Source organism: Apiospora phragmitis (genome assembly GCF_038363925.1).
Source record: "Apiospora phragmitis strain CBS 135458 chromosome Unknown utg000002l:1.0-5516284.0:1.0-5523493.0, whole genome shotgun sequence".
Classification (NCBI taxonomy): Eukaryota; Fungi; Ascomycota; class Sordariomycetes; order Amphisphaeriales; family Apiosporaceae; genus Apiospora; species Apiospora phragmitis.
Window position 1 is genome coordinate 3,492,478 of NW_027117400.1, and position 19,687 is coordinate 3,512,164.

The 19,687-nt window shown below is 52.9% G+C and overlaps 7 protein-coding genes across 7 annotated transcripts; 4 read left to right on the forward strand and 3 right to left on the reverse strand.

Annotated features, from left to right (window-relative positions):
• Nucleotides 1-122: 122 nt before the first annotated feature.
• PG994_001870 (glucan 1 4-alpha-glucosidase) lies at nt 123-656 on the forward strand (the record flags this gene model as incomplete). Its single annotated transcript, XM_066853279.1, has 1 exon — nt 123-656. One exon carries the CDS (start codon nt 123-125, stop codon nt 654-656), a length of 534 nt encoding a protein of 177 aa, XP_066721420.1.
• Nucleotides 657-2,213: 1,557 nt separating this feature from the next.
• PG994_001871 (C2 domain-containing protein) lies at nt 2,214-6,064 on the forward strand (the record flags this gene model as incomplete). The annotated part of the gene is made up of 4 exons (XM_066853280.1): nt 2,214-2,486; nt 2,558-3,419; nt 3,472-4,703; nt 4,760-6,064. The coding sequence occupies 4 exons, from the start codon at nt 2,214-2,216 to the stop codon at nt 6,062-6,064; spliced, it is 3,672 nt and encodes a 1,223-aa protein (XP_066721421.1).
• An 832-nt stretch (nt 6,065-6,896) lies between these two features.
• On the reverse strand, nt 6,897-7,737 carry PG994_001872 (mitochondrial 54S ribosomal protein mL61; the record flags this gene model as incomplete). The annotated part of the gene is made up of 3 exons (XM_066853281.1): nt 6,897-7,398; nt 7,466-7,572; nt 7,699-7,737. The coding sequence occupies 3 exons, from the start codon at nt 7,735-7,737 to the stop codon at nt 6,897-6,899; spliced, it is 648 nt and encodes a 215-aa protein (XP_066721422.1).
• Nucleotides 7,738-8,117: 380 nt separating this feature from the next.
• PG994_001873 (uncharacterized protein) lies at nt 8,118-10,437 on the forward strand (the record flags this gene model as incomplete). The annotated part of the gene is made up of 2 exons (XM_066853282.1): nt 8,118-8,646; nt 8,705-10,437. The coding sequence occupies 2 exons, from the start codon at nt 8,118-8,120 to the stop codon at nt 10,435-10,437; spliced, it is 2,262 nt and encodes a 753-aa protein (XP_066721423.1).
• A 474-nt stretch (nt 10,438-10,911) lies between these two features.
• PG994_001874 (uncharacterized protein) lies at nt 10,912-11,496 on the forward strand (the record flags this gene model as incomplete). The annotated part of the gene is made up of 1 exon (XM_066853283.1): nt 10,912-11,496. The coding sequence occupies one exon, from the start codon at nt 10,912-10,914 to the stop codon at nt 11,494-11,496; it is 585 nt and encodes a 194-aa protein (XP_066721424.1).
• A 2,161-nt stretch (nt 11,497-13,657) lies between these two features.
• PG994_001875 (uncharacterized protein) lies at nt 13,658-16,203 on the reverse strand (the record flags this gene model as incomplete). The annotated part of the gene is made up of 2 exons (XM_066853284.1): nt 13,658-15,522; nt 15,579-16,203. 2 exons carry the CDS (start codon nt 16,201-16,203, stop codon nt 13,658-13,660), a joined length of 2,490 nt encoding a protein of 829 aa, XP_066721425.1.
• Nucleotides 16,204-16,943: 740 nt separating this feature from the next.
• PG994_001876 (uncharacterized protein) lies at nt 16,944-17,595 on the reverse strand (the record flags this gene model as incomplete). The annotated part of the gene is made up of 3 exons (XM_066853285.1): nt 16,944-17,187; nt 17,308-17,527; nt 17,583-17,595. 3 exons carry the CDS (start codon nt 17,593-17,595, stop codon nt 16,944-16,946), a joined length of 477 nt encoding a protein of 158 aa, XP_066721426.1.
• Nucleotides 17,596-19,687: the final 2,092 nt, after the last annotated feature.

Here is a 19,687-nt window from a genome sequence, read left to right on the forward strand (position 1 = left end):
CACCAAATCCCACATAGACCTACTCGTGGAAGAGGCATCCCCTTGGTCGGCATCTCCCATCGCAGAGGATGCGGAAATGGCTCTGGATCTCACTATGGCTTACTCGGGGGACGAAACACGCGATGGAGGACAAACCCCTGGCCCGTTTGAGGAAATGCGAAGGCGCATGGCCGGACTCGGGACAGGGACCCCCTATCTCTTCGCCCGGGCCTAGCGGCATCAAGAAACGCAAGAGAAAGGAGAAGAAGCGTAGATGGGTGTGGACCATTGGCCAAGAGGAGGAGGGAGGCGAGGAGGGAGAGGCTATGGCGGCGGTGAGGGCCGCAGGGGCTACGACCCCCAAAATCGCCTTGCCTGTCAAAAGGCACCGCCTCTTTGAGCCGCTGACTGCAGTCAAGGTCAGCGTTAAAGCCTCAGAATCCGAGAACGACGCAGCGCGGCCAGACGTGGAGATGTCAGACGTTAGCAGCATCTCCTCGGTCAGCCGAGCCACCACGCCGCATAGCATAGACTTGGACCTGAAGACTCCGACGGTTCCGGCCGCCGCGTCCTCCAACGTCACGAAAGACAACCGGCTCGGGCCCATGGACCTAATCAACCCCGAAACAGGATCGAGGAGGGATACGCCGATCCCTCCCGACCTAGTAACAAATTGAATCAGATTGGCATTCATATAGTAGCATGCATTTCACAGCCGGTATAATCTGACCCTGGAGATGGAGATGGATTGCTTTTATATGCATGGCGCAAGGCAATGAAGGAGTACGGACGGTGTTGGATACCACGGGGTGGTAAAATGTACATTGAATTCTATGACGAAGCCAGACGAGAACATGACAAATACGAACAAATACCATCCACGAGACAAGAGTATACATCTTATCTCTCCACGCCAAGTAGGTGGATAATATTTCCTCAGGTCTAGACCCTCAAGGTATGCGTATATGTACATGTTCCTGGACAGGTGGACAGGGTACTTGACGGAACTAATGAAAGGATGGGGAGCGTGGTAGTCATCTCACGTACAACTCGGTTTCGATGCGATTGGCGATGGGTAACGCCAATCTAAGGGAAGCGCGATGCCAGGCAGGTGCTATTTGGTTTCACTCAGCGCCAATGACGCAAATCTGAATGGCTAGATCCTTGTCGTAGATCGGCTCCCGTGGGACCAGGGAGAGGGAGAGGGGATGTTCAGTCGCACCCGACCGATCCACATAGCTTAGGTTAGACATGTAAGTGCGTATGTACTACTACAGTATTTAGTCTGTTGGTGCCAGGTGGTACTACAGTCTATTCAGAAGCCCAAAGGTTTGCTGGCTGCTCATTCAATCCCATTGTCTTTGCTTTTATTTGCTTGGCTGGACGGCTGTTTGCTTGTATGAGATATACGGTGGTGTCATCGAAAACCTGCTTCGAGGCTACTGCGAGGGAGATGTGGCAGCAATCAGCAGATCGGCCTTCCACAGAGGCCCCTCTAGCCCCCTAAGCAAAGCTGCTAAGTGCCTAGAACTCCCAAAACCCCCAGCACTTCTATATGTATAGGCGACGTGGGTAAATTCCTTTTCAGCTGTTGACTTGATTAGGCGGGTATCCACCTGTGCAAGCTTGTTTTCTTCTCCCCCCTGTCCCCCCTTGTACTCCAGCTTTCAACTGTTGCCCAGAACACCACACCTACGTCATACATCGAAATTGGTCAAAGACAAGTACGCGTTTGACTGACTGACGATGATGCAACAAGCCGCCAACTTGGCACCGTAGTATTAGCTTGCTTTTTCATTGCTCGAAGCGAAGAAAATAGATAGATAGATAGATAGATGGACCGGCTACCATCCCTCCCCCCTACCTTATATCTTTCCTAATATACATCTTTAACGGAGTCCATTCTTACTCCTACTCCCACACGAGTGTCACAGAGCTGACAGAGGTGAAGAGAGAGCTGCTGCCTGTGCTGAGCCTACTTGATCGGGAAAGAACCCGATTGACGTTGCAATTGCGTAAAACCAATAGGTATGTATAGTTTGTTAAACTGACTCGTGCTCAACTAATATAATGATTGCGATTTCTAGACACAATCACAGCCGCCGTCTCTCAACGTTCGCTGCAGGAGACGACCCCACCATCTTTGACTGAGAAGATACACTACGGTCTCCTCAACAACATAACGTCCAGCTAATTATCTTCTCGCTGGTGACCCCGAAAAGCCAGCGCTCGTCATGGAGACCGAGCTGCAACACAAGCCGGGTGGTCACTATTCTGGTCGCAATCGCGTACCCAACATCCATGAATTCGTGGCCTCTCTCGATCGCGACAAGCGGGAACGAGATGCTCAAATCGAGGCCGGCAAGGGTCGAGATGGAGGCGTCACTGACCACAAGCCTGAGGTGAAAAAGCCAAAAGGCCGGATCGTTACGGACCCCGTGACTGGGAAGGAAGTCGAGATTACAGATGTCGAAACGGATTTTATGTCGGCAGCGGACAATCCCATGGTAAGTTGTACCGCATCCACGTTCTCCCGCCGCGATTTAGCTATGATTCGCTTACACGATCCCGTTTTTAGCTCTCTGTCCCGAATGCGAATCTCGACAAGGAGACCACAGTCAAGACAGAAGCTACACAATCTGGCGAGGAGTATAGAGAAGCCCAGGATGTCACAGCCCCGCCAGACCCTGTGGCCACGGGCTCCACCTCAGACGTCCCTATCCATGGAGAGAAGACAAATATCTTATTTCACCCGACGCCCAGCGTCAGCTACGACCCAATGTACGTTATCATTGAAAAGCGGGCGACTATTCTCTGCGCTGGCATATTCTTTGGCATCGTCTTGATCGGGAAGTTCTTCGGAGGCAGACTCTTGGGCTTGATCCCCTTGGGTCTTGTCGTTGCCTCTGGTGTCTTCCTATGGATGAAGGACCTGGTCAGACAGGGCCGGGACATCGAGTGGTCGAGCGAGCAGAAGCGTGGCGAGTTCGCCACTGCCAATCTAATCCCCGAGTCGGTCGAGTGGATGAACACGCTTCTCGGCATCGTCTGGGGCTTAATTAACCCCGAGATGTTCTCGGGTGTTGCGGATACCCTCGAGGACGTCATGCAAGCTTCCGTACCCGGCATCATTGAGAACGTCAAAGTCGCCGATATTTCGCAGGGAAACAACCCCATCAGAATCCTCAGTCTTCGGGCCCTACCTGATGTCCATATGAAGGACATCAAGGACGAAATGCACAAGAATAACGAGAAGATCAAGGACCCTCAGGAGCTTGCTGCTGACGAGGAGGGTGGTGACTACTACAACTTGGAATGCTCCTTTGCATACCATGCGAAGCCCAAGTCCAGCGGCAACGCTACCAACCCCCAGAACATGGGCATGCAACTAATCTTCTACCTGGGTATGAAAGGGTTGTTCGGTGTCCCTCTGCCCATCTGTAAGCCAACCGAGTCGCCCAATATGGAGTACCACTGCTAACAAACAACTAGGGGTCGAACTTATTGGCTTGGTAGGGACTGTGCGACTGAGATTGCAAATGACTCCTGAGCCCCCGTTTCTCAAAGCTGTTACATTTACCCTCATGGGTGTCCCCAAGGTCCAAGCCGGCTGTGTTCCCATGATCGAGCGTGGAGTCAACATTCTCAACTTACCCGTGATTTCCAACTTCGTCAACTGGGCTGTCAAAGCAGCTTGCAGTATGTACGTCGCTCCCAAGAGTATGACCCTGGATCTGGGCAAGATGCTCCAGGGCGACGATATCCAAAAGGAAACAAACGCCATGGGAATTGTATTCATTCGCATCCACAAGGCAACAGGGCTATCCAAGCAAGACGCTCGTGGTTCCGAGGGCGGTGGGTCCGATCCGTACGTGACTGTCAGCTTCTCCAAGTTTGGCAAGCCCATGTACTGCACTCGTGTCATCCAAGACGACCTGAACCCTGTTTTCGAGGAGACATGTGCCCTCATGATCACAACCGACCTCATCAAGGCCGACGAGCAGCTCTCCATGGAGCTTTGGGATTCGGATCGGTCCTCTGCCGATGACGTCGTGGGCAAGGTCGAGTTGTCAATGCAGAAGTTGATTCAACACCCGGGGAAAATGTACGCGCAGGTCTCTAAGCTGCGTGGTGTCAAGGCCGACAGCGAAATGCCCGGTGAGCTGCACTGGGAGGTCGGCTACTTTGGAAAGACGCAGTTCCGCGCGGCTCTGCGAACGGATGGCAAGGACCATAGCCTGCCGGTCGAGCTTCGCGACAAGAAGGAACTGCAAGATGAGAAGGGCGCCATCGACACTGCGGAGGAGGACGCTGTCATCCACACGCCTCCGGACCCTCTCTGGCCATCGGGCATTCTGTCCATCGTCGTCCACCAGATCGTCAACCTCGAGCTTGCTAACGTCAAGGGGTCCGAGGGCGGCAAGCGGAAGGGTGGCAAGGAGTACGAACCTGCTCAGGATGCTGGCGAGATCAAGGAGGAGTCGAGCAAAAAGCTGCCGAGTCCTTACTGCACAATTTTGCTGAACGATGAGCTGGTCTATAAGACGCGAACCAAGGTCGTTTCGTCCAAGCCCATCTTCAATGCTGGTACGGAGCGCTTTGTCCGTGATTGGAAGTCCGCTATTGTTACCGTCACGGTCCGCGACTCTCGTAACCGACAGCATGACCCCATCCTGGGTGTTGTGCCATTGAAGCTGACCGATGTATTGCAGACGGCTAGTCAGGTAAGTGTTTTTCTGGGCAGCGTCAAAAGTTACGAGCTTATACTAATATCGCTTAGTCAACTCGATGGTATCCCCTGGATGGCGGAGTGGGCTTTGGCCGAATCCGCATCTCGCTTTTGTTCCGTTCCGTGGAGTTGAAGTTGCCGCCGCCCCAGCTTGGATGGGACGTTGGCACTTTCGAGTTCACATCGGATCAGATCACTTCAACTTACACTGACAAGGGCAAGATTAAGCTCCGGCTCCGCACTGGTGGAAGTTCTGGAATGATTAAGAGAGAGCAGTGTAATGTTGAGGGAGAAACCATGAGCTGGAACATTAGCGGCGATGACAAGAACTACAGACCGAGACTGCCTGTTCGCCATCGCTACCGGTCGCCTATTTTCTTCGAGTTCCACTCTGCTGGCCGACGACATGTTGACGTCTACGCAGCTCTGTGGTTGTCGCAGATTGTCGACGGCGAGGACCAGGAGTTTGATATCCCGATTTTCCGATGCAATAACGGTGTCCGACTATCGCAGAACTTCATCACCGAGGAGAATTTCAAGTCCATCCCCGATATCAAGATGGAGGAGCTCGGCCGGCTCCGTTTCCGTGCCAAGTTCAAGGCCGGTACCGACCAGGATCATCTCCGATTTGTCAGCGACAATGACTCGCGTGAGACTATCGAAACCTGGGAAGCTTGCTACGCCGAGGGCGTCCGAGAAGAGGATGTCTCTAAGGAACTCCCTCCGGTCATCCAGCAGCTGCATGATGACTCGCTGACCCAGGGCCGCGACGTCCTGGCCAATGCAACCGAGGAGGAGAAGCGGAAGTGGCTCGCCAAGGACGGCACGGATTGGAGCGGCGTGTTCGGGAAAGACCCGGTCCAGTTCATGGGCGGCCAGCCCGGCGACCCCGAGGAAGACGATGAAGTAGAGGATATGTACGAGGACGAAGACTCCAGCCACGAAGATCCCATGTCACCAACCCGCCTTCGCCACGAGGAAACGGACCTGGGCATCGCCGACGGCGATACAGCGGGGCCGGCTCACGACGACCTAGCGGGCCACCGTCGGAATTCGTCGTCCCAGAGCGTTGACGGCGCGGGGTCGGAGATGACGCGGGCGACGACCAACCGCACGAACCAGACGGGCAGCTCGGGCCACAGCCGCAAGAGCAGCGGCAGCAAGAACCCCATCACGGCGTACAAGGACTACCGCAACAAGAGCCGCGACCTGCACCGCCAGCACCGGGGCCTCATGCAGTGGCGCCCCATGCGCAACATCCAATTCGCCAAGGACGAGGCCAAGTACGCTGTCCGCCGCGTCACCAAGCTCGGGGCCCTGGATGGGCGCGAGCCTGATGTTGAGACGGAGGTCTAAAAAAAGCCCAACTCAACAACAACAAACGCGGCAACAGTAGGAGGGGGAGAAACGATACCCGGTTGTAAACGATGAATGCTTTTCTGGTCCGTCTCTCTTCTGTAGAGCTTTAAAGTATTATCTGTTTTGTCTTGTGTTAAGTCGAAGAGGGAAAGAAAGGGAGAACATGGTGCCGAGTATTCCTTGTAAATGTAATATGGATAAGGATGGGTCTATTCAAACAGACATGAGAAACGCAGTATGAGATACGAATAATTATATATGCTATACTCAACCAACGGCAGTTTTACATCATGAAAAGCTCCAAGTGATATTTCTCATCAGCATGCCAGGTTCTTCTGAAACCGTGACGACTTCAAGGGACGTAAAATACACACAGTTAATATCATGTGAACATTCATCAACACAATCCTCTAGAAATGTCTACGTAGTAGAAGCTATGCATGCCCTTTCCAGTCACTCGTGGGGTCCATCGCGTTGTTGCAGGTTGTGTACACTTGGCCGCAGTATGTCCTGTCCCTTGTTGGTTGCTTGAATATTGTTCATCTTTTGGTTGGTTATATAGCTGTACTCTTAGAAATGCCATTTTCGTCATTTTTGTACAAAACATGCGGGCACGTCCTGCTTCCCTTGCTCGGTCCACGCACGATGTATATGCAATATTCTACACCTTGTCGTACATTACAGGCAAGTGCCTGTCCTCGGTCTGTTGTTGTTCGCTCTTCGGCGGAACCAACACGACCAAGAGCGACCCCTGGCCAACGCCCCTCCCCAGAATTCGCCATCGACCTGCTCAGTAAACTTTCCTGTTTTCCTTTCGTCGGGTTTGATTTTACTGGTTGGCCAGGCGAATGGCCTCGGCCTCCTCGCGCGCGCGGGCCACCAGGTTCTCCTCGCGGCGCTTGTCGTCGATGTACTTCTTCATGATGGAGCGGTCGATGGCGGCGCGTTCGCGGAGGTCCTCGGTCTGGCGCATCTCGTTCAGCTCGTCGGGGCTGGGCCGCAGCACCGTGGCGCCCGTCTTGGTCAGGAACTCGGCCAGGATGTAGTCTGAGTGCTGGTGCTTCATCTCGATGGTCACGACGCGCTCCCCCTCCTCGGGCGGCGGCGCGGTGCACTCGTTGGTCGTGCTCGAGTGCGGCTGCTGCGCCAGCGGCGTTATGTGGGTTCCTTTGCCGGCGGGTGTGGTAGGGGCGGCAGCGGCCGCCGCCGCCGCCTGGCGGAAGTAGATGGATAGGGTGGCTGGACCGGCGTTATTCGTGGACCGGTTGACGATCATGGGAATCGCTGGATTCCAGAATTTGAGCCGAGGTAGACAATCTTTCCAGAATTTCCTGTGTAATGTCCCGGTCAGAATGCTGCTCTGCTTTCTCCTACACGACTGCAGCCGACCAATCGTACCTGGGTCCCAAATGTCCATCATTCCACCTTAAAGCGAAGTCCATATGTAATCTGGAGATCTCCGGCGGGAGAATTGCTGCGCCAGGGCCATGCCGTAAGTTCAGGAGCTAACATCGATGTCAATACGCCTTCGTTCGTGTGTACCGACTTTATATGTGGAGGAGGGCTACCTTCTGCAAGGACGAGTTAGCAAGCTATTCCCAGGACATTATCAGGCCGTAGCGGCGACTTACGGCCTTTAATATGTTCATACGCTTTCCCGGGTTCACCATCTTGACTGAATTGGAGCAACGATGCTCCTCTCAAACAGTGAATTGGTGGCAGTTGGGCAGCTTTCGTCGCTATGTCACCGTTCGTCGCATGGGGTAGACGTACAGTCGCAAATCGATAAATTTCCAAGCTCTCTGATGGAATACGGCCCGAAGGTTGATCCTGCCAGTGGTTGCTTGTATCTTTTTAGGGGATTTAGCGCTGAAACCAGCGCTGGGATTGGCGCATCACACCTGTTAGCTCTAGGTGAGCTCTAGGCCCGCCTTATCGCTGCCGATAACAATCATTGAGCCCGGAAATTTTGGGAGCTTCGCATCGGCTTCCTCAAAAGGCACCGGCATCATCGTCTTCTACCCTAAGTCCATGGGCAGTAAAACCAAAGATGCACCGTGCCATATCAACCAAATGGCTCGGGTCTTCATTAAGGACCGCTGAGCGATCCAGTTCTCTTCAATTACCTATATTCTTATGCCCCGCCTTTGGCAACCGACATAATCATAATCTGTCTCGACCCCGAACGACCTTGCGAACCCCTCCTCCATCATGGAAGGCTCAGCGGCGATGTGTACAGACTCAAGCTGAGCCTACCGATAGTGCCTTGATTGAACCCTCGGGGGTGCCCGAGCCCGACCCTGTGCCCATTAGAGATCTTCCTACCCAATGTACAGGATGCGGCGCATTGTCGCAAACTTTCGCATCGGACCAGCCTGGGTACTATGATTTAGGTAGAAAAGCTGTGCGTTGGTACTTGGGCTTGGAGAAGTCTAGGAGCAAGAGAGCTATCAGAGACCGCGAAGAGGAGGGAGTGTATCAAGATGTCCTTCGAAAGTTTGACGAGGCCGAGATAGAGAAGCTCGGCTTGGACGTCGAGGACATTGCTCCTACTTTAGCAGCCCAGCCAGAACCCGAACGTATGTACTTCCCTTGAACTCGCCTTCCGGAACTCGTGATTGACATGCTTCATTGTAGCTCAAGAGAGGCCCCTAAAAGTGCCGCTGTGCGATCGGTGCCATAACCTTATGCACCACCAGACCGGAAACTCCATCTTTCATCCTACCATGGACTCGATCCGAGATACGCTTGCCGAGTCTCCATATAAGTACAATCACGTATATCACGTCCTGGACGCCGCCGACTTCCCCATGTCTCTCTTGCCTCAGATTCATCAACTCCTGGATCTCATGCCATTGCGAACAAAGAACCGCCGTGCCAAGGCTGGCAAGTTCTTCCACAACCAGAAGACGGAGATGAGCTTCATCATCACTAGAGCAGACCTTCTCGGGCCCATCAAGTTCAGAGTCGACAGGCTGATGCCGTACCTGAGGGAAGTGTTGCGAGATGCTCTGGGAAGGGCGGGAAGAGAGCTTCGTCTGGGCAATGTTCACTGTGTTAGTGCCAGAAGAAGTTGGTGGACCAAGGAGCTTAAAGAAGATATTTGGAAGCGGGGTGGTGCTGGCTGGATGGTTGGCAAGGTTAACGTAGGCAAGAGCCAGTTGTTTGAAGCCGTTTTCCCCAAAGGCCGGATGGATTGGAACCCGAGTCGCCACCAGATTGCGATCGACATGTATGGGAAGGAAGTCACCAACACAGGTTCTACGTCGGCAAGGGCAGGAGGCTCTGAGGAGTCGGGGGATGATTTGGGCGTCAAAATGGACGAACAGGACCTCGACGAGCTTGCTCTTTTGCCTCCGGCTGCACCCGAGAGCCAATACCCGGCGATGCCCTTGGTCTCCGATCTCCCGGGAACAACAGCATCACCTATCCGTGTTCCATTCGGAAACGGACGGGGAGAGCTCATTGATTTGCCTGGAGTAGAGAGAACAGGGTTAGAAAAGTATGTTAAGCCGGACCACCGCTCATCACTACTCATGCGATCCCGCATTGTACCGGAACAAATGGTCGTCAAACAGGGCAAATCCATTCTGCTCGGCGGGCTTATTCGAATCACACCTCGCGTTCCCGGGCCGATTGTTCTGTCATACGCATTCACGCCTATCCAGCCACACTTGACTGCCACCGAAAAAGCGGACGAGCTCCAGCGGCAAGTGAGTGAGCTGAATATCGATACTATCACAGCGACTGGTACTGGCGAAACGATCAAGTTAGCGGGCTCGTACCCGCTCAAGTGGGATGTGACCAAGGAACGGTCTGGTCCTCTCACGAGGAGGGACGCCGTGGGTTTGAAGGTCAACCATCTGCCCTACCGCGTTCTGGCGACTGACATTCTCATCGAAGGTGTTGGCTGGGTTGAAGTGGTAGCGCAAGTACGAAAGAAGGATCTCTTCACCAGGCCAGCGGTAGCTGAAGAAGACTTGTCTCGTATGGAGTCAGAGTCGTCATCGCCTTGGGCTCAAACAGGCGCAAAAGCAGAAGCAGCAGCAGAAGCAGAGCCGAAAACTACAACAGCACTGTCTGCGCTAGAAAGGCTAGAGGCCATTGGGGAGGATCCGAGTAGAAGGCAGAAGACGTACGTGCCACCCCGTGTAGCAGCTGTTCCGATCAAGCCAGGCGATGAGCCAAACTGGCCCATCGTGGATGTCTATAGTCCAGAGGGCAGGTTTATTGGATGTCGCAAGCCCATGAACGGATGGCTGTTGAACAAACCTCTGGTCACGGCAGCCCAGCAGAGGAAGAGACCTCGAAAGAGCATGAAGGGCCAGAAGAAGCTGGAGAAGAAGATAAGACGGGAGCAGACAGGCTGAAATGCCATATCGCAACTCATGTACAACAGACTATGACAATATGTACTTTATTCTTAGTTGTATTTGTACCAGACACCCACTAAGGTTTTAAGTTAGGTAGATGGCGATTAGCTCCTGCTGATCTGGATCGTCCAGTCTCGCAAGACCCTTGCCAAGCCTACACCTGTGCCTTCCCGAAAACAAAACAATGACGCGGGGCAAAAAGAACCATTCACCCCGCGATATCGATTAGATAAACACTGCGCATCGCATATCCTGGGATTCTTTACAACCATCTGTCACTGCAACACTTACATAGGCACTCATTCTCTCTTACCACTCCACAAATGAAATCTGCTGAATAAGCCTTGCGCCTACTGTACTTGACTTCTTTGGAGCTACATACACACACCTACAGAGAACATACAGACTGCCCATCTAAGGATTGATTCCATGTTAGGCGAAGAAACAGACAAGCACAGCCAGAAGAACAATATGTCGAGTTCAAATCCACAGCAACAGCGCCCCGGCGGCGGCAGTAGCGGCGGCGCCAGTGGTAACGTCAACGAACGTACCCCGGGAACCGCCTCGCAGACCGTCACCATAGACCCGACCACCTCGGAACCCATCTTGCGCCTGCGCGGCGGGCCCAGCAGCACCAGCGACCGCGGCCCGCGCGTGCAGTGGGCCGAGGGCACCGTCGACAACGAAGGCCTGGGCCGCAAGAGCAGCAAGGTGTGCTGCATCTACCACAAGCCGCGGGAAGTGGGGGAGAGCAGCAGCGAGGACGATTCGTCGTCGTCGTCGTCCGATTCCGAAGACTCGGACTCGGGGGCGGCCCACCGAGCAGGGGACGCGGATCGGGTCGGCAAGGGCAGCAACAAGGGAAAGAAGAACAGGGGACACAAACACGACGACCATGACGGTCATGACCACGACGGCGAGAACTGCGACGGCCGCCACCAGAGACGCGGCAATAGGAAACCGACGAAGAAGCCGAGCCCGAATGCGTACGAAAAGCAGCCCAAGCCCAAATCCAAACCGCAAGACGGCGGCGGCGGCGGCCCCAGTGGCTCATAAAACGGAAAGAAAATAATTATACATTCATAATGGGGAAACGGCATCAAACTATATTTGTTCCCTATTCACATTTTTACGGGCCAGCGTCGATATGCGTTGGAAGCAACGTATAGGGTGATGAGCAGTTGTTATAGCTGAGTTCAAGAGCGGTGAGAAAGCAGGTTATCCCGGCACTTAGTGAGAGAGAGAGAGAGAGAGCCCAGTGAACCCAGTGTACTCTAGAATTGGTTGAGAGCGTCTACAATGCTGAGCGTATGGGCTGGTCACCCGAAGCAAGACCCCTATGCACCAGCACATTCACTATACCCCTTGCAGTTACGAAATAAATACAATGAATAATCATCACCACAATACTCAAATACACAAAGGGACAGAACTTACGGCCACTATAACGAGAGTTTGATGTTCTACAGCCAATATGAGGCTTGATATACCATTAAAAGTATAACCAGACATTACTCCTAAACGCTGCGCTGTCTAAATCCTTGCTTTCCCAGAGGCCGGCGCTTCGGGGTCCCCTGCTCTTCTTCTGCCATCACCCAGATGATATGTGATCGATCTACCCCAGCTTTATTCAACTAACTTCACCCACCACATCTGCTCTCTCTCTATATGTTCCGCCCGACTTTGGAGGCGCCTATCAGGGCTCTCGTACCTCCACCCCAGCTGGCAACGGACGACGCATTGTCTAACCTGTTCGGGGTCCACGAATCTACCACTTGATCTGTCGCAGTCCTCTCATCAGTTCCATGGTGGGAAGAGAATAAGATGCGTTAGAGAAAATATCAAAGTTTTGATGCGCGCTCCCCCATACCCCAACTCCCCAGGTTGTAAAGATGATACGCATTCGAACCCACGTCTTTTTCTCTCCTACGCAAACACGACCTGTGAAGGCGAGCGGTAGTGTAAACATTACATCGGATCGTCTTGAAATTTTCGCCATGGCCGGAACAACCGGATAGAATCATCGTACATCTCTGTCTCTCGCATGAACTGGCATAAAAACACAAGCCTCCTCCCTTTCTCTACGTAGGGCTGGCCGGGCCCATTGTGCGTCAACTTCGCGGTAGTAGTAGTACAAGATACGGTTGTGCCAAATCATCAAAGAACAACAACAGGTAAAAACCCAGAATCGATTTGCTTTGCGAAGTATGGCGTGCATTGGAGATGGGCCCGCGATTCATCTATGAAATCGATCAAACGCAGTGCTTTGCATGTATTTTCAAGAGCCGTTGGGCGATACTGGCGATACGGGACCCATCATCATACTGGGGACTTGTTTCCTTATCAAGCCCCTCTTGCGCTGTTCAGGTCGCGGAACCCCCTCGATAGCCCGGGGCTCTTTCATCAACGATCGGTCTAATTTGCTGGGTATCCGTGTCGTGATGGCCCTGTAATCGCCATCAAACTTGGCGCTGGGCAGTGGGACAGAAGCAGTCCTCCATATATGGTCGTTCGTATCGCTCAGGTAGCTTTGGGGCTTGTGTTTGGACGATCCTTGCATCCCTGGGATCGAGTGCGAAAGCCCGTGGGATGCCCTGATGGTGCCGAGCCTCGACAGCCCCGACGAGAGTCCCTGCTTGCCCCTTGCCTTCTTTGCCAGTATTATTTCGTCGAAAAGCCGGACAGCAGGATTGGTAGCTGGGTTAAGTTCTCGTTCATGGATAAACTCGTTAAAAGCTGACGTTGTGTCAGTGATCAAATCCTCAATGGCCGTGTTGGTGTACGCTATACTTACTCTGTGTTTCTTTCATCATTCTACCATACTCTTGCTGGTCATATGGCATGCTCTTGATGAAACCATTCATGTCGAACGCATACAACTGACCGGCATTCCTCTGATCCTTGCTTGGCCGACCCAGGTATTTTCGATACGTGTAGAGAAGGCTTGCTTGACAGCGCACGAAGGCAGCCCGGACTTTGTCAGCGTGGAAGGCAGCCGGGCAGACGAGTGAGACACAGCCTAGACAGCGTCCGTGGGACACCGCAGTGCATCCTTGACATTTATAAATTCCATCCCCTTCTGCACGTTCGTCACAAATCGAGCATTGCGACGTGCTATCCTGGAGATTGAAATCAAAGCAATGACCCTCGACCCACACTGTGGTCTCGGTATCATGTACAGGCTGTACCAGCATGTTCGGCATGATGGTCGAGGCTGCTATGGTAGACTGCGCATAGTAGAAGGGGCATACCCGCCGTATGAAGACTTGGAGTCCACCGAGATAGCCGAAATGGAGAGATTTGCCTGGTGGCCGTTCAGGAACGGCATGTTAGGTCGATGCGTGGGAGGCTGACCAAATGATGAACTTCTTCGTGCCTTTTCCTCGAAATTTCCAGCAGATCGCTTCTCTTTCAGCGTTGCCGCGAGTGCGAACCCCGAATCGCTCCGGGAGATGGGCGTAGTGGGCATCGCCGGGAAATTAACCGATACTGGTGACACCGAGTTTGGAGGGCTTGTCTTATTGGACTTGCTGGTCTGCGGGCGCTCAGGGGCCACTGGTTTTGTATGACTGAAGGCGTTGAACAAAGGCGCCTTGGGGGTTTCTGTCGAGTTGGGCTCTCCAAATGTCGAAGAGTTTTGCGCAACCCATTTCCCTAATGTGCTTGGAGGAGCTCTTTCATCAAAGATGGCAGGGTTTTCCGCAGAGAACGCATCGTATGGGAACGATTCCATCGCATAAGGGGGTGGTCCGCTGGGGACGCCGTAGCGAAGACTGTGAGGAGCTGCTACCTGCAGAAGAGACATCAATTTGCGCCGGATCTGTTTCGGCAGCCGATGAGGTTGAGAAGTTGCATCAACCGTGTCTCTGTCTAGATCTACCAGGACATAGTCATCCTCGGGAAGCTCAATATTGTCGTACCTCCTTTCAATGCCCACGATGTACGGGCACGGTGCATCTAACGCAGATAACAGTCGGGCCGGGAGAATGGGGATAAATATACTCGCCCACTGCATAGGATACAACAAGTTGGCGAGAGCATGGCAAACAAGATGCAGCATCGCTGTATGCGAACTGAGGAAGATGATGCGCGATTCGGACATAGCATACTCGAACAGGGCAACGATGTTCTCCAGAGACAGCGATCTGAAGAGGGCGTAGATGTCTGTGCTTCGAGATTGAGGAAGTTCGTTCTCTGCCTCTTTTCGCGCATACAATCGAAGCTCGCGCACACCTATTTCGACCTGAGTCTTGGATCCCAGTGGGCTAAAAGCCTCGGCGCATAGGTTGATAATATAGCGCTCGAGAGGTTGCCATCTACCAACTCGCGGAGAAGTGGCTGGTACACGCAGAAGAGCACCGTCCGACATGGGGACGATCACGGCTCTCAGCCAATCTTTCCAGAAAGTGAGTCTACTGAGATCTCTTCCAAGGATACCAAACGCGCGCGGGGTCCACAGACCGCTTTCGCCCGCGGTCAAGCCGTCAATTTTGGAAGCAGCACCATGTCTCAGGGGTCTCAGCATCTCCGTCATCAAACTGATCTTCTCTTCAACCGAGCTTATCTGATCATCCAGAGTGTCCCGGGCGGCGGACCCAGACGGGATAGTTGGCAACTTGGCGAGCAGTTGGGAGAGGTGTGCTCTTTCGGCTGCCAGTCGTGCACCTAAGCTCGCGGCGAGTTCTCGCTCTTCCTCCGTCATGTGGTTCTGTCTCCACTGCTCACACCTTCTCTCGATATCTTCAGCAACGTCCGCCGGCACCGCTGTCCAAACAATGACGGTGATACCATATATCTTAGAATTGTCATCCGACGTCATTGTGAAGCCATGCCAGGTTGATCGCGGACGATCGTCGGAGGAGACAATCTGTATGTCGTTTGGGAAGGCAAACATGGGTACATAATCTGGAAATTTGCCTCTCCTAGTTAGCTCCTCTGTCGCATCGCGAGGAGGATACCGATCAAGTAATTCAGGCTCGAAGCGTCGTTTTAGAGGGTGCATGTCCGGATCCAAGTTAAGCGGCTCCGGCGGCGGTATAACAGAGTTGTAGTTACTTAGTCGCTTAGTCGTGCGAATCGAAGCTGCAGTATCACATCGTAAGTATTGGCCAAAGCAGGGGAGGAAAGGGGGGTCATACCAGCTTTCGGGACTAATGGCTTTTGGCGCATGCTGTTCATATCCTTGAAACTAATACCGCGCCGTAAGCTTCCTCTAATACTCCCACGAATGTTCTTCAGGGGGCTCATCCTCCCATTGGAATCTGCCTTGATCCGCTCGGTTCTTGGGTTGACCATGGGTGGACGCGAGTGCGTTTTGGCGCCGGCGCTGAAGCTGAGGTCTTCGAGGAAATTCTCTCTCTCGGCTGCGAACTTGAAGAGAGCTTTGTCGAAATCAAAATCTCCCAGGAAGTTCCCCAGTCCTTCGTTATTGGCGGCCCCAGGAGTTGGGTTCGGGCGGATCGTGGCGCTGCTCCTATTACTCCTCGTATTCCCGTCCAACTCTTCTAAAGCAGATTGTACCGACTGTTTAGAAAGTCGGTTGCCGGAGTTCTGCCTCGAGTGGCGGGCAGTGACTTTTGGAGGTGGACTTCCGATACTGTCGCGACTGGGGCTTTCGTCTTCTTCTGGCTCGCCATCTTCGGTAATTGTCGAGTCGACCTGAGTGGGCGTGGATAGTGGTGGGAGGAAATCTTGGTACGAAATCGTCTCTATGCCTGCGATCCAAAAGTAATCGGCAAGCGGAGCCGGAGCGTTGCCCTCCATAGCATGTCAAGTTGAGGGGAGAGTCAGCTCCCTCTCTGCCCTAGAATGGCACCGCCAGTTAAGATTGGCCAAGTTATAAAATGTGCGAGGTGGTTAATATAGAAGCATTCGAAGGTGTCGTGTGGTTTCTTGGTTTTCTTCGCCCCCTCCAGCGATTGTGTCCTGGCAATTGATCTTCTTGGGTGTCACTCGCAGCAGGAACTGGGGGGATGTTTCAGGGTGGATAGTCGAGAGAACCCGAGGGCCTTTCCTTGGGCGGGACTCTTTGTTACCCAAGAACAGGAGTGTTGGGCGAGTGTCGTCTTGTTATAAAACCCTCAGGTGAGGCAGGTGAGGAGCAATCAAATAGGATCGTCAAGCCCGATGCAACCAAGTGGGCATCTGGCAAAATGCGGTGCAATAGAGGGGACCCAGGACTCGTCTCGGGGTTGTCTTGTCGTGGGTGATAAGTTGATCAAGCGTAGTCGGGAAGAGGACGAACTCGCGGTTTGTCGAGTATGATGGTCGCAAAGAGGAGGCTTGTTACTTTTCGGCAGCCACAAGATTTGTTACAGCTACAGAGCCTCTATCTCGGTGTTTTGCTTGCCCTGTCTCGTTTTGTTTGCAGTTTTGCACAAGGGGTGCAGCTTGTTGTGAATGAAGTCTGGGAAATCAAGTACTCAAGTACTTTTCCACGTTCTCATGCGGCTGTGATGCACGCCCAGCTTTAGCCTGCATCCATTCAGGAGCTGTTGTGTTTTTTAACCCCCCCTTGTGGTGGTGCCGTCGTTGGAGCCTCGAATAGCCGGACTCTTCGATTGGGCAACGGTGACCAGGAACGCTGTTATCCAAGAAGTGGACGTTGGCGTCGCGCATGCAGATGCAATGACAGAACCAGAGCTTGAGGGGCCGGAATCATCAATGTATTGAAGGAAAGTAGGAGCATCAAACTGGGGGTTTGCCGTGGAAGGGAGTGCAAGTCGAGTCGAGAATGGGAGTATCGAACTTGGGGAGGTTGTTGTCAAGCGAAATCAGTCCACACACACCACCACCTCCTTTCGGTAGGGGGGACGGGGACGGGGACGGTACAGTACAACTAACGACTACAGTATCACATTACCTTACTACCACATCAAATACCACCACTTTGGACGAGCATGGATGGCGAACCAACCCAAAGCCCGCCAGCCCATGCGCATAGTAGTGCTACCGAGGGATGTGGTGGGCAGGTGGATAATTTGTGAGTCGATAGCCTGAACGAATGGAGCGGGTAGCGGTCGAGTTGATGCGGCTTTCATCTTTTCATCCCATTCCCATCCTTGGGCCTTGGGTGGCCCTGGGACCCCTGTACCCTGGCTGTTAGTTGGGCTCTGCTAGTGCAACCTTGCACCCAGACTCACTTTTTAGCTGCATCGTGAACGTGAATTGGGTTGAGCTGGTGCGTTTTCCAGCTACTCTAGTGTAGGTACATCATGGTTAGCTACACGGACATGAACGTACGATCGATATTTCACATTGGTTCATACATCAATTTGATGTACGTACAGTAAGTGCCCCTGATAGACCATACGAAACAGTGATGCCTTTGTTATTTCATGTGGTTAGGTAAGTAGGAATGTAAGTACGTCGAGTTGACAGGGAAATAGTCAAGAACATACATACATAAATATGCACAGATTGCTGCACAGACACAGGTGAGGATACCTGTGAGGGGAAGAAGACGGGACTGTCTTGAATTTGAGTGTGATCCATTTGATGCATACAATCTACACGTACGTTTCCTGTGTGTGATGTGTGGATAGATGGAGAAGCCGGTGGACAGGCAAAGCACATTCTACCGGTAGGCATGTCCGAACTTATTAGACATGCCTGGGAATCGAGATGTTAGACAAATCGGAAAACATCACGTCTTCTTCCCATTCTACTAAAGGTATGGCTCTCTCAGGTGTTGTGCAACCTCAAAAAGACAACAAGTCATCCAAGGGATGAACAGGAAAGAAGATGAAAAAAATTGCAACCTGTCAGTCCTTCCATCCATCCAGCCAGCTCCTGGAAGGCTTCCCAAGACTGCTCGACTGCATGGAACGGTTGGGGGGGGCTTTCACGCTAGCAGTCAGTAGACCACCACCATCCACTCCTAGATTTATCTGTACCTTTTTTTTCCCTCCCCCTCCCCCTGGCTGCTGGCCCCCTGAACAACGGAGAACGGGGTCTGCTGAACACCCCGTGTTCGATGCTACCTACCGTGCCTGTGGCCCTACCTAGATTAAAACCATAGGCTACCAATTTGTCACTAGAAAAATTAAAGGAAACTCCCCCGTTGTCGATCGCGGCTGCTGGCTGGTCAGCGCCGTTACTTCAGCGCTTTCCCAAGAATGCCAGTAGCGTCTGCGTTGGGTTACGTTCGGTCGTCGGCACGGCTACCGTAATAGCGAGGAGGAGGCCGTAACGAAAGTCGCCCTACATCTGGCCTAGGATGGTATGAGTATGAATGTAGGCAGGCACAGTAGGCACATGCACACGACGACGACGACGATGACAATGAAATTTTCTGAGCCTATCGAGCTGCCTGCTGGCCGTATTCCACGAACGAGGGGTGTATGGGTGTGTAATGGATGGATGGATGGAAAGAAAGAAACATATGATACTGCTGGCCTCCGCGCACGTTGGTTGGCTGGCGCAATGGCGTTTTTCCTTATCGGGCAATAATCGAGCCAAAGCAACTAATATATCGCTACAACTCTCTGTGCCTGGCAGTTATGATTGAGCCTCCAAACGAACACCAAATCAAAATACCCGATGCGCCACCCATCCATCCGTCCAACCCCTTTCCTGGCTGGCCCCCTGTGCGTGCGTGTGCATGTGCTTACAAGGCAGGCAAGTAGTAGGCAGTCGTCAGGATCATGTGTATGTATGCCTGTCTGGGCACGCCGACGTGGGTTTGCTTCCCAATCGGTCGCCTACATGCAATAAATACCTACTTGCGGCTTACAGTACTTACATGGACTTACATACAGCGCAAACGACGCACTGCACCCTCTTCTCATCCCGGACGGACGAAGAATTCTCGTATTGGGGCCGCCCGGAGAGACATCTCTTTTTCGCCCTGGGTTCCTGGCGTTTCTCCGTTTCTCTGCCGGTGCTGCCATGGGCAATGGGGTCCGCCTGAAGGGCCCCGAGTGGGGATGGCTACAGTTGAAGTGGACGTCAATCCTTCGCTATCGTCAAAGAGCCAGCATGCATCTGTCAAGAAATCTAAATCAGTATCTCAGGGATTGCGCTCAGGCCACGATCGCGCATGAATGAACCTGCCTGCTCTTCTTGCGAGGTCGGCCGGCCATGTCTCTGAGGATTGGTGTTTCTTTTTGTTTCCAACTTGTATTTGATGTGCGTAGGTATGTATGTGACAGATGTATGCAGTCAATTAATTTTCCCGGCTGTCATCAGTATTATGTTTCAACACGGTCCCAAGCCCGTCAGCGGTGCAAGAAGGACTAGGCTAATC